At 60.3% G+C, this 12,717-nt stretch overlaps 1 protein-coding gene across 3 annotated transcripts; it reads right to left on the bottom strand.

Moving 5' to 3' along the window:
• Positions 1–13: 13 nt before the first annotated feature.
• On the bottom strand, positions 14–12,269 carry CIMAP1D (CIMAP1 family member D). 3 transcript variants are annotated; one of them, XM_067734587.1, is made up of 7 exons: positions 12,063–12,269; positions 10,250–10,434; positions 9,971–9,994; positions 6,093–9,828; positions 5,084–5,233; positions 2,408–2,521; positions 14–1,139 (listed from the first exon to the last, which is right to left on the bottom strand). In XM_067734587.1, the coding sequence occupies exons 4-7, from the start codon at positions 6,217–6,219 to the stop codon at positions 655–657; spliced, it is 876 nt and encodes a 291-aa protein (XP_067590688.1). In that variant the 5' UTR covers positions 6,220–9,828; positions 9,971–9,994; positions 10,250–10,434; positions 12,063–12,269; the 3' UTR covers positions 14–654. The 3 variants fall into 3 exon arrangements, with proteins under 3 accessions (XP_067590688.1, XP_067590687.1, XP_067590689.1); XM_067734586.1 differs by lacking the exon at positions 9,971–9,994; XM_067734588.1 differs by lacking the exon at positions 9,971–9,994 and having other exon boundaries at positions 6,093–8,934.
• Between the last annotated feature and the right edge of the window lie 448 nt (positions 12,270–12,717).

The raw sequence follows: 12,717 nt of genomic DNA, 5'->3' as shown, positions 1-12,717 counted from the left end.
TGTACCCCTGGATCCTGTCTCTGGTCCCATCCAGATCCCCAGGGGCTGCAGAGTTGGGGGTCTGGATCTCGAGAGCAGTGTTTGGGTTTCCTTCCCGTGACATGAACAGACAACGTGTGTGTGATGCGGACAGCTCCTGGTGCCACGGGGATTTATTGGCAAGCAGCTAGAGGGTGTGAAGGGGCAGCAGGGCTGTTTCCAGCCTGATTCGGGGCTGAATTCAGTGCTTCCATGAGTAGCAGGAATGAGCCCAAGTTTGGCAGAAACCCAAGCTGTGCTGGGGACCCAGGCCCTAGCGGGCAGACACTGAGTTCTAGGACACAGGAAGCCGTGCCTCCAGCCAACAGCTCGAGAGGACCAGAGTGTCCCTTTTTCCACCTGGCCTGGCCTGACCTGGCCTGGTGTGACCCGGAGAGAAGAAACTGGGACGCTGGAAGGAGGCTCTCCCTGTCGGGACCACGGGGTCACAGCCCCCCCGGGACTGGAGAAAGCAGGTGGCCTAGAAGGACCTCAGACGGTTCAGAGAACAGGAAGAAAGGAGGCACCTTCCCCCCACCCTGGCTTCTAGGCATGCCCACCACCTGCCCACACCCCACTTCACAGCATGGGAAACTGAGGCTCAGCCCAGGCCAGGCGTCCTGTCCCCCAAGGGCATCAGGGTGCGGTGTCCACGGCCATGGTGGTGGCCCGTTTGGAGTGGCGGATGCCCATGGTGAATGCCGGGGCCCTGGCCTTGGTCATGGTGACCTGCTCGGGGCTGTGGGTGCCGGGGCCAGGCGTCTCATCCGGGGGGCGCGGGGCTCGGGGCCGCCCCAGCATGGTGAAGGCTGGCCGGCGCTGACGGTAGGCGTTGGGGTCCGGGCTATCATACTGGCCTGGACCCGGTATCTCAGTGGGGTCCTGCGGGGGTCGGACGGGGGGCGTGCGGCCTGCTGCCGTGTAGCTTGGGCTGCTGGGCTTGGTGAAGATCTGGGAGCCCCAGAGGGAAGGCAGGGTGTAGGTGTTGGGGGCAGGGACTGAGGTGTCCAGGGGCCGCGGGCGGATGCGGGAGCCCAGGGTGAAAGCTGGGGGTGTCCGCTGGCGCGTGGGGGCCACCTTCTCTGGGCTGTAGGCCCCAGGGCCGGGCGTCACCTCCAGATCTGTAAGAATGGGGCAGGAAGGTTGGCAATGGACAGGGTCCTCAGCTCCTCAAGGACCTGGCGTGGCTCCCCGTCGCCACATGCGTCATGGAGCTCACAGAGCCCAACCTCCCTCTGTTCTCTTTCAAGCCTCTGGCCTTTGCCCAAGCTCAACCCTCTGCCAGGAATGCCTCCCATTCCCCATTCCCACCGCCCAGGAGTTGCTTTCCCTCCTCCAAGACAGTGCGAAAGGCCCCTCCTCCCTGCTGCCTTCCCCGCACCCTCCTAAGCAGAGCCCTCACAGCCCTTCCTGAGATCCCCCTGGGGTGGGTCTCTCCGCCTCTCCAGACATGGCCACACTGAGGTGAGATGGTCCCCACCTGGATCTAACCACACCAGGCTGGGGTCTCACAAAAAGCAAGGACGTGTCAAATCTACTTCAACTCTCAGCAATGGGCTTAGTACATGTTGGAGTGGATGGGTGAGTAGAAGGGTGGGTAGTGAGTGGGTGGATGAGGGGTGAATGAGTAGATGATGGATTCAGGGAGTTGTAGCTGGATCGATAGCTTGTGGATGGATGGGTGGATGGACGAGTGGATCATGGGTGGATGGGTGGGCGGGTGGGTGGATGAATTAGTGGATGTGGATGGGTGGGTGGGTGGGTGGGAGGGTGGATGGGTGGTTGGATGAGTGGATCGTGGATGGGTGGATGGGTGGGTGGACGGACGAGTGGGTCGTGGATGGGTGGATGGGTGGGTGCGTGGATGGGTGGATCATGGGTGGGTGGGTGGGTGGGTGGATTAGATGATGAATAGGTGGATGGGTGGGTAGGTTGGTGAGTAGATAGATGGGCGAATGTATGAATGGATGGATCGATGGATCAGTGGTGGACAAGTAGCTGTGTGGTAGGTCAAAGATGAAAGGGTGGGTGGATGGGAGATGCGCTCTAGGTGAGAGGGAGCTGTCTGGAGCCCGCGAAGGGGATGGTTGCATTTGCCACAGTCCCCACTGTACCCTATTGTCTCCTGATGCCGAGGGTGAGCTCCAGCTGCCCTTGTGGCACCCTTGGCCATATGTGCCCAAGATCACATCACCCTGGGCCACTTCACCCATTCAGGTTCTCTCAGAGCCCCTGGCCCCTCTTCTGAGTCCACTGGATTTTGTCATTCCAAAGACACTGAAGGTCTGAGAACTCGGGGGTGGGAGGGGAGAAGAGTACGGAGGCACGAGATTCACTGAGGGCCTGAAGGGGCAGGGTCCTGGTAGGGCAGCACAGGTCAGATACTCACCCCGAGACTTGCCCCGACCCTGCATGGAGTAGGCAGGGGTGCAGCTGCGGCCAAAACGGGTGACTTTCGGGTCCAGGAAGTAGACCGGCCCGGGGCTGGTCTCCTGTGGAGATGCTGGGGAGAGGAGCCCAGGGTCCTAAGGGCGCCTCCAATGACCCCACCGCCTACTCGGTGCCCTGCTTAACCCTGAGGCACTCCCACCCCCCGAGGCCCCTGGCCCCATCTTGGAGGGCAGGGACTCAGTCCACTGAGGTATGGTTGCCCTGACCTGGGGGGCCTGGGTCTTGCTGACCGTCTGTGCGCCTGTAATCAAAGCTGTCCCGTTTGCTGTGCCCCACCCCTGACCTGTCCTCTGCCAGGGGCTAGGGGACCAGCTCCTGGACCATTAGAATTCTGTGTAGAGTGAGAGAACCAGGCCCGAGTAAGGGTCCAAGGAGAGCCCTTCCAGGGCCTGGGCTTAGCCTGCGGGTGGCCAACCTGAGGGAGGGGCTTGTGTCGGGCTCTGAGAGCCAGGTCCTGGGGAAGCTCTTCGCCCAGGTCAGCCTCCTCTTCACACTAGCAGGATGTGAAGATGGACACTGAGATGGTCCACGGAAGGGGGTGGTCCGGCGCCGGGTGCTTAATAATTGGCACGGGACTTCTGTGGTGGTCCGGTGGCTAAGACTCCACACTCCCAATGCAGGGGGCCCGGGTTCCATCCCTGCTCAGGGAAGTAGATCCCGCACGCCACAACTAAAGGATCCTGCATGCCACAACAGAGATCCCAAGTGCTGCAACTAAGACCCGGCACAGCCAAATAAGTAATAAATAAATAAATAAATAGATTTTTTTTTAAAAAAAGAAAGTGGAAAACATGCACCGACTTAAAAAAAAAAAATGGGACTTCCCTGGTGGTGCAGTGGTTAAGAATCCACCTGCCAATGCAGGGGACATGGGTTTGATCCCTCATCCGGGAAGATCCCACATGCCGCGGAGCAACTAAGTCCGTGTGCCACAACTACTCAGCCTGTGCTCTAGAGCCCGCGAGCCACAACTACTGAGCCCTCGTGCCACAACTACTGAAGCCTGCGCGCCTAGAGCCCGTGCTCTGCAACAAGAGAAGCCACTGCAATGAGAAGCCCACGCACCGCAATGAAGAGTAGCCCCCGCTCGCTGCAACTAGAGAAAGCCCGCGCACAGCAATGAACACCCAACGCGTTCAAAAAAAAAAAAAAAAATTGGGACCAGTTACTATGATTGCCATTGTTACTGTCTACAAGCCCACTCCAGGATAAATGCACATGCATCTAAGAGCAGTAGGTCTGACAAGGATCAACTGGTTTAAGTACTATGCGTATGTGTGCACACATGACACGGTACACACACGTGAAGCATGTTCATGACAAATGAGCACAGTCCAACTCATGGCATTTCCCACCTCGATGCCTATGCTGCAAGCTCTGCCTGGAGTCCCCTTCTTCTCCAGGGGACTCCACCAAACTCCTACTCATCCTACAAAGCCCAGATCCCATGCCTCCACCTCCCAGAAGTCTTCCCTGGGCACTCAGCAAAGTCTACAGTAACCACCACTACCCCCGACCCCCCAGCCTATCTGTCTCTCTGTCCCAGGATGGGTCCTGTAACTGGGATTAGAACCTGGCAACCCAGGTTGCTCTGGGCCATAGGCTCGGTTCTTGATCCTTCCTAGTGACAGATGTGACGCTGATTCCCTCCTTTGCCTTCTGGGGCCACTCGCAGCTTCCTGAGTTTTCTCTCACTTTGGTTTGGGATTGTTGCTGATTCTGAAGGCTGAGAAGAGGCTGCTGGCGCCGCACCTCCCAACAAGCCTCTGTCCACAGGAAGCAAAGTCCCCACAGAGCAAGGACCCTTCCAGCCCCCAGCCCAGCCCACTCGGGACCCCGAGCGCTCTAGCAAGTGGGTGAAGGAGCGGGTGGGCAACGCCATGAAGGCACAGGCTTGTGGGTACATGGCAGTGACGCCATCCACACAATGGGCCGCTGGCTATAGCTGGGGCCCTGTGTCCGCCCCATCACTGCATCCAATGCTCACTGACACCCTGTCGCACTCCTTCTGGCCAGGAGGAAAGTGGACATCACAGAGGCGGGGTGGCCCACGGACCAGGCCAGCCGCACAGCCTGCTGTCTCGCCAACCTTTCCTGTCCAAACACGAAGGATTCTCCTTCCACCCTCCCCGCGCCCCGTGGGACATCACGGCCCAGGAGCCCCCATCCCGCTGACTGAGGACCTGAGGCGGCACTCACACCCACAACCCTTCTTTGTGGAGCTCTGACTGGAGACCAGGCACTGCTGTAGCCACTTTGAAGGCATCCAATCCTCACTTAATGAACGTCTCCAGACATCCAAGGTGTATTTAATCCTGACCGCAACTCGGTAAGGACTGTACCGTCATTGTTTACAGAGGGGGAAACAGACACAGCTTGCCCAAGTCAAGCAGCAAGGAATTTGCAAATGCCCTGCAAAACCACACACTACTCCCCTTCCATAAGGAAACAAGGGACCAGAGAAGCACAGCAGGTTTCCTGAGGACACACAGCGGGGGTTACGTTGCACACTGTCCCGGCTTCCTGCCTGACTGAATGAGAGCTTGGATCTAAGGGGGTGAGGAAATACTCTGGGTGGGAGATTGGAGGCCCACCTCTCCCACACCGGCCTTACCCTCGCTGGGCCTCCGGAAGAGCGAGTAGGCAGGACCAGCCACCCTGGTGCAGTCGTGGTTGATGTAGCCGACGGTGGACGGCAGGGCGTACAAGCCTGGCCCGGAGCCTGCGACCAAAGCCTGAGGATCACGGCCTGGGGCCATGCACCCTAAGAGATGGGAGGAGACAGGGGACCAGCCCCTGAGCCCCCACCTGGCCTCCCAGCCAGTCTCCACAGCAGGGGTGTGGGAGTAGCAGTTGCCGGGGTGGTGGGGGGAGTGGCAGGGGCTTTGTGAGTCACAGGAGTTACAGGAGGGCGGGGCTGCAGGGCTGGGGCACCCTGGGACCGCTGAGGCCCAGACACACAGATACACAGTCACAGGTGGGAAACTGAGCCCCAGACGCAGAGATACGCAGTCACAGGTGGGGAAACTGACCCCTGGACACAGAGATACACTGTCACAGCTGGGAAACTGACCCCTGGACACAGAGATACACTGTCACAGTTGCAACGTTTGGTGGCCTCTGCAAGAATGTCCGTGCTACATAGGCCACGGAATCTGACTCCAGCGGCTTTGCTACAGATGGAGAAACTGTGGCAGGGCCGAGGCGGAACGGAGATCCCAGGGTCAGTGTCAGAGTTAGGGAGGCTCAGCTCCCCCACGGACCGCTGCACAGGCTCCCAGGTTCTGCTGCTCTCTCTGAGACAATTATCACCAGTGAATACACTGCAAAGGCTTTTTGCTTGTTTTTCCTCGTGTCCGTCCCCCCACGGGGCCTCTGCTGCTCTCTTGACCACTGTACCCTCAGCACCGGGAAAGGTGCCTGGCCTTTAAGACACTCAACTCACGGGCCCTCAGGAATGCCACATTCACACCCATACTGCGGGAAGGAAAACTGAGGTTCGGGGAAGCACAGGGGCCTAGAGACTGCCTGCTCCAGCCAGGCTCCCACACATTCCAGACACCCCAGTGGGGGGCACTGGAGCAGGGAAGGGTCCCACCACCACGGCCCCCTCGCCCACCTACCGTTCTCCAAGGGGGCTACCCCGCAGGTCCTCCTCAGACCAGTCTCCGGGATTTGGCAGTCGGTGGTCCGCCGGCCCAGGGCCACCGGAGTCAGCCGTGGAGCAGGGTCGCAGGGGAGGGTCCCCATGGTGGGCAGGGGCGGGTCCGGGGCTCCTGGTGTCAGCTTCTTGGCCACGCAGCTCTGGGCTACAGGTGCCGACACCTTCCCGGATCCTGGCGGCTTCTGCGGGGTTCGCAGAGCCCCGGGCAACCACACCCTCCAGACGGCACAGACGGCCCCTTGTCTGTCGGCAGGGAGTCTGGGGCCCTGGCCCGAGCAGCCTGGCCAGCGGTCACTGGCCTGGAAGTGGGGCCAGGATCGAGTGTCGGCCAGGTAGCTGGATGGTCCAGGAAAGAATCCGGTGTCAGCAGAGCCAGTCCCCCGGGAGCCAGCTGAGCTGGGCAGCCCAGGCCAGAGCAGGCCCTGGGGAGCCGGAGCTGCAAACAGGACACCCACAGCCTGGTGGCAGGAGGGACAGGTGAGGTCATGGGCGGCCTGGCCCCATTTCTACAACTAAGGAAACTGAGGCACGGTCCAAGGTCGCCACTCTGGGAGCTGCTTCCTCCCCTCCTTCCTTCATCCAGGAAGGACTTATTGGGCGCCTACTGTGTACTAGTTTCTGTTTGGGTTGGTGGGACACGATGGAAACAGGCAGACGAGGAGTTGATGTTTTCGCGAGGGGAGAGAGGAAATAAGCGATAAATGTATAAATGAGCACACCGTATGTTCGAAGGCTAAATGTCCTGCAAACATACAGCAGGGCAGGGGCAGGATGAGAGGTCACTGCGGTGAGAAGGTGAGGGAACAGCATTTCAGGATAGGGAAGGGCTGTGCCGAGGCCCCGGGCAGGAGCTAGGACGGCAAGGAGGCGGCAGTGGTCCTCCGGGACAGGCCCCTGCCTTCCAGAAGCCAACAGGGATTTACTCCATCCTAATGCAGAGTTTATTTCCTTGGCGGCACCGAGGGCTACCACTGTGTCAGGCTCCAAGACGGGGCTCGGGGAAACCTGTCTGAAGAGAATTCACATTCCTGTCTCTTCCTGGCATCCTGGTTTGTTGTTGTGTTGTCAGCCCCTTTAGCACTGCCATGTGTTACCAGCTGTATTGAGTTACAATTCACATACCGTACCATTCATTCCACAACGTATTTTTCATGCATTCTGTAATTTTTTAACTTTTTAATCAAAAAGTCATAGTCTGTGTCAAAGGTCATAAAACGTATATTGGAAAAGAAGATCTTAAAACCAATGACCTAGAAAACTGTAGAAAGAATTCACAAAGCCCCCTACCAAAAAAGCTGGCTCTTTGAAAGGATCAACAAATTTGATAAGGCTCCAGCTGGACTGATCAAGAAACCAACGAGGTGAACCAATCCCAACATTGGGAACGGAGGACGGGCAGGGGTAACGCGGTCCGTGTGAAGCCAGAAAAAGGCCCTTTGCTGAGAGGCACCTGAGGCGCTTTCTGCGCCGGCATCATCGTGTTTAATTAACCCAGCATCTCGTACGAGGTACTGATGCTGACCCCTCTGTGGTCACAGGAGGGGAGATGACGCTCGGCAGGGAGAGCGACAGGCACGGACCCTTGACTCGGGTTTTAGAGCAAAGCTTAGGGTCAAGGGCTTCTCCCGGGTTCTAATTCCCGCTCAGCTTTCTGGAAGTGCTGAAATTCTCTGGATTCCCGTCGCCCTAAGGATAAAATCCAAGCCCTCCCTGTCACACAAGGCCCCGCACGGTCTCACCCCCACTTCCACCTGCCCCGGACTCCTACTACTCAGCCCTGGTCCACACCCCTGTGGCCACATCAGCCGGCTTCCTGCTCCTTGGGTGGGAACCTCTGGGACTCTACCTGCCCACCCTCCCCCTGGGATGCACGTTCTGCAGATCAGCCCACAGCCAGCTCCATCCTCAGTCACCTGTGGGCCCCAACACTGGACAAGCTACGCGCTTCTTTCCAGAAGCTCACAAACTCCAGAGCCATGGACAGAAGCGGGCGCTGAGGAGGGAGATGGGGGATAAATACCCCACCTCCCTCTCCTTCTGCCTGTTAGCGCCTCCCATTGACCCACACTGGCCAGACTTGCAGGAGCCCAGGGACACCCCACTGAGGTCAGCCTCTGGGGCCCAGGGCAGGCAGAGGAAGGACCCCAGCCCTCCCCATGCCTGGGGCCCCCAGCCCAGGCTCCATCAGCCAGCCCTGGAGTGAAGACAGCTAGAGACACTGGTTCCAGTCAGGATTCGGCCCCCACTGTTTCCTCTCTGTGTTACAGTCCCAGAGATGAGACCCTACATTCAGATTCCATTTCCCCTCTGTGCCCTAGGAAAGAACCAGGGGCTAACACGGAGTGCGGGGTGGGAGGGATAGACTGGACCAGCAACCTGAGCTGGGAAGGGTGCTCTGGGGACCTCCAGGCCCAGCCCCCTCCCCGCCTGAACTCGGCAACCCCAGCCCACCGGCCCCCCCACTACTGGCTCACTTGTCTCTGCAACTCCAGCCCAGAAATCTTCACTCCACCAGGTGAGCTGAGATGCCAGTTAGCTCAAAGCAGATGCAAAGAGCCGTGTTTTAATCCGAACTGACACAGGGGCAGCAGAGGGCAAATCACAGAACTAGTAGTAGGAAGCCTAGCTGGGCGTGAGAGCAGGGCTCAGGCCCAGCCACAAGGCCGAGGTGCGGGCAGTGTCTGGGGAAGACTGCAGAGCCGAGCCGATGCCTGGATACAGCCGGCGCTCCACCAGTTTCAGCCCTTATCACAGTTACTGCTTCAACCAGGATTCAGCTGTGCGTCAGGCACTTTCAGGTACTGGGGAAACAGGGGTGAACAAAAACCATAAACTCCTTTCCTCCCCTTTTTATGGAGAGAGGCAGGCAAGTAAGTCTACAGGTGTTAACGGCAAATAGCAAGGAGGGGCCGGAGGTGTGGGGAGTGCAGCTGCGGAAGCCTCACTGAGCAGGTGTCACTGGAGGAGAGAGCAGGGGAGACCTGGGGAGAGGGCGCACCTGGCAGGGGCACCGCCGGAACAAAGGCCCTGGGACAGCATTGCGCCCGGCGTGTGGGAGGGACCGCGGGGAGGCCCGTGGCGGTTGGAATGGAATGAGCGAGGGGGAGAGGAAGGAGGTGAGGGCAGGAGGGAACGGGGTGGGTCGGGTGGTGCAGGACCCGGGGGCGCGGAGAGCTCGGCTCTCACCCGGAGGGACGCGGGACCGCCCCCCCCCCCCCCGCCCAGGGCGGCGGGCAGAGCAGGGACGCGGACTCGCTGCTCACAGGCGCCCTCTGGCGGCTTCGGGGAGAACAGGCCGTGGGCGGCACCGGGAGCCGGGGCGGAGGGGACTGCGGGGGTCTGGGAAGGGTGGGGTGGGGGAGATGCGGGGGAGGGACGGGGGTTGTCAGGGAGGATAGTGGGGAATTGCGGGCCGAGGAACTGTGGGGCCAGCTTAGCTGGGATGGAGCAGGAGGGAGCGAGAAGCAGGTGAGTTCTGGGTCTACTTTTGTGTGTGTGTGTGTGGCCGCCTTGGGTCCTCGTTGCAGCGAGTGGGAGCTACTCTTTGTTGCGGTGGTCGGGCTTCTCATTGCGGTGGCTTCTCTTGTTGCAGAGCACGGGCTCTAGGCGCGCGGGCTTCAGTAGTTGTGGCGCACGGGCTTAGCTGCTCCACAGCTTGTGGGATCTTCCCAGACCAGGGCTCGAACCCGTGTCCCCTGCATTGGCAGGCGGATTCTTAACCGCTGCGCCACCAGCGAAGCCCTGGGTCTACTTTAAAACTAGAACCAACAGGGTTTGCAGGCAGATTTGATGGAGGCAGGGAGGGAGCCACGAGCCTCCAGGATTTGGTCTGCTCACCTCAAAGAACGGAGCTGCAGGTACCTGGGAGGTCGCAGAGGCAGGGGGGGCAGGGTTTACAAGACCATGAGTTCAGTCTTGGGATTGTGGGCTTGGGACTCCGTGGGACATGCACAGAGACACCTGGTCAGCCAGCTGACAGGGTGGGTTGTTGGTTATCTATGGGCCCTGTGGGTTCAGAGGCACCTTGCCTTTTACCCCGAGGGAGGTGGGAGCCCCGGAGGGTTTGAAGCAGTGGTCAGTATTAAGAGAAAGGGAGGTGTCAAGAATGGCTTCGACCTGAGTCTCCTGAAGGAAGTTGACCTCAACTGAGAAGAGGGCTCCAGTTGCTTTCCTTAGTTGTTTACTGTCCGATTCTGCCCTGCTCCCTCCTGACACACACACGCAGAGGAAGAGGCGGAGGCTGTGCGTGTCCTGTCCTGGGGTCCAGCACATCACCAGTCTAAAGCAGGCTCACAAATACCCTTAAAAGAAAGGGGTGAGGGGTTGTTGACACTGCTGCGCTGAGCCGAGGTCTCCCACCCGTCTCTAAAACCATCCGGGAGCTAAAAGTGAGTTTGCACCCCAGGAAGCTGGGTTACTGGATGGCCTGCTGTTCTGTCCCTGGCATGGGGGGGCCACAGGCCAGGTGTTTGCGGGGCCACCACCACATGCAGTGCCAGCTTTCCCCCTGCCCTCCTGGCCTGAGATCTGTCCCTTCCCACCTCCCAGGGCCCTCGCAATTGTCCCTTATCCGGGCCTGACTCAGACTCACGTGCCTCGGTGGCCGCCTGCCCCTTTGTTCCGGGGGCGGGGGTGCTAACAAGGAAGACTTGTTCTTCCAGGGATCAGGACTCAGAGAACCTGCCAGCTTCCCTCCTGCCTCCATCCGGGAAAGAGCCGGCAGCGGCTCTCCACGTGGGACCAGGCCAAGCAGGGAGGCAGCAGCTCTCCTGTTCTGCTGGGTACCCCGCTGCATGCCCGCCCGAGTCCCCACTATGAGGATGAGCACACGAGGTCCAGAGGAAGGAAGGGCTCGAATCGGGGGGGTGGGGGGCTGGAGAGCGTCTCAGCAGGCTTTCCTGGAGCCCACAAAGTCCTACCCGACCACGACCAGGTCCTTTCTCCCCTCTCTGGCTTTATCCATCCCTCCAGGGCCGCCCCTCTGGCCTCCCAGCTGCAGGGCCTTTGCACTCACTGTACCTTCTACCTGGTACACTCCTTCCCACACAGATGCTTCCTAATTCTCTTCACTTCCCCCAAGTCTTTGCTCAAACCTCCGCATCTGCCCACCCAACTTCATCCTACAACTTGCCCCATGTCCACACTGCCAATCCCCCTTCCATCTTTTTCTTTTTCCCACAGCATTTATCACCCACTAACATAGCGTAGCATTTGTCCCGAGCACAGTGATGGGCTGGAGCTCATGAGAGCTGACTTAGCAAGTTGATGTCATGCTGGCAGCTCCCATCAGCCACGGTGGGAGTATTTACAACCAGGAATCAGCATGAAACAAGCTACAGAGCAGGACTTTTTGCCCTAAAGTGCCAGCTGTCCAACATTTATAGGCACACTGCGCCTGTTTATCATACTTAATGTTTACGCCTCCTGGCTCCCGCCCCCGCCCCGCATCCATAAGAATGGAAGCCCCTCGGGGCAGGGTCGGCCCACTTTGCTCTCTGCTGTCACCCGGGCACCGAGAACAGTATTTGGCAACTGGTGGGCGCTCAATAACTATTTGTGTCTTAATGAGTGACCCTCATCAGGGCCCCTGAGACAAAACCACCCTCAGCCATCCTCCCAGCGCTAGAGAACACACTCAGGGCCCCAGCACCGTGACCCTGGGCCGGGCAACAGGACTCTGGCCGCCTGGCACGGACTCCATCACAACACACGACCCTCGTCACGACCCCACCCTGGCCGCTGAGACGCCCCCGCAGCCCCGACGCCACGGCCCAGCCGCGGCGGTGCAGGGGCGGCTCCAGGCCCGGCCACGCTCCTCTGTGCGTTCCTCGGGGCCGGCGCCTTCCGGTTCGGGGTGGAGGACAGGACCCCCGGCCTCGCCGCTTCCCCGAACCCACCCCAAACCGCCTCAGGGGCTTCTGTCCCGTACCTCCCCGTCCAGGTCCCGGGCGATGCCGGCGCAGCAGGGGCACTGGGGGCGGGACCTTTAAGAGGCACAACGCCGCTGCCATTCGCCCTAAATTACGCGCAGACTGACACCCCCTCCCCAGCCTCCAAGTCGGGCCCGAGGGCCGCGCCACCTCGTTGGCCAGTCGGGGCTAGAGAGCCCCTGCGCTGCGCGCGGCCTTGTGGGAAACGCGCCCCGGACCGCCACCCTGGCGCCCGGGGCATGGCCGGACTTGTAGTCCGGCAGCGCGTGGCGGCCGCAGAAGACGCCGGTACGCGCGGGTGGCGGGAGCCGGGACCCGGGCGCTCCTGCCTTAGTGGCTGCAGGATGCGGCGCCTCCCGGGGCCGAGCCGAGCTGAACCGCCGCGGCCTGCTGGCCGAGGAGCTCGTCATCAGGGACGGCGGCGCGGTGGGTGCACCAGTCCGGCCCGACACTGACCCTCAACCCCGGCCCGACCCTGACCTTCAGCCCCGACCCGTAACCTTCGGCCCCGGCAGGACTCTGATCCTCAGCCCCGGAAGGACCCTGACCCTCAGCCCCGATCCCTGACCCTCAGCCCCGACCCCTGACCCTCAGCCCCGGCAGGACCCTGACCCCTGGCCCCAGCAGGACCTTGATCTCAGCCCCCACCCTGAC

This window comes from Pseudorca crassidens, chromosome 3, assembly GCF_039906515.1.
Source record: "Pseudorca crassidens isolate mPseCra1 chromosome 3, mPseCra1.hap1, whole genome shotgun sequence".
Lineage (NCBI taxonomy): Eukaryota > Metazoa > Chordata > Mammalia > Artiodactyla > Delphinidae > Pseudorca > Pseudorca crassidens.
Note: the sequence above shows the minus strand (reverse complement) of the source record. Positions and strands in the feature narration are given on the sequence as shown.

Bases quoted from the DNA above. Each gene is read 5' to 3' on its own strand.
- CIMAP1D (XM_067734587.1), bottom strand. From the start codon at position 6,219: ATGGGGACCCTCCCCTGCGACCCTGCTCCACGGCTGACTCCGGTGGCC. The intron at 2,522-5,083 runs GTAAGGCCGGTG...TCCTCTCCCCAG, and splicing joins CTTCCGGAGGCCCAGCGAGG to CATCTCCACAGGAGACCAGC. The intron at 1,140-2,407 runs GTGAGTATCTGA...CCATTCTTACAG, and splicing joins GGGTCGGGGCAAGTCTCGGG to ATCTGGAGGTGACGCCCGGC.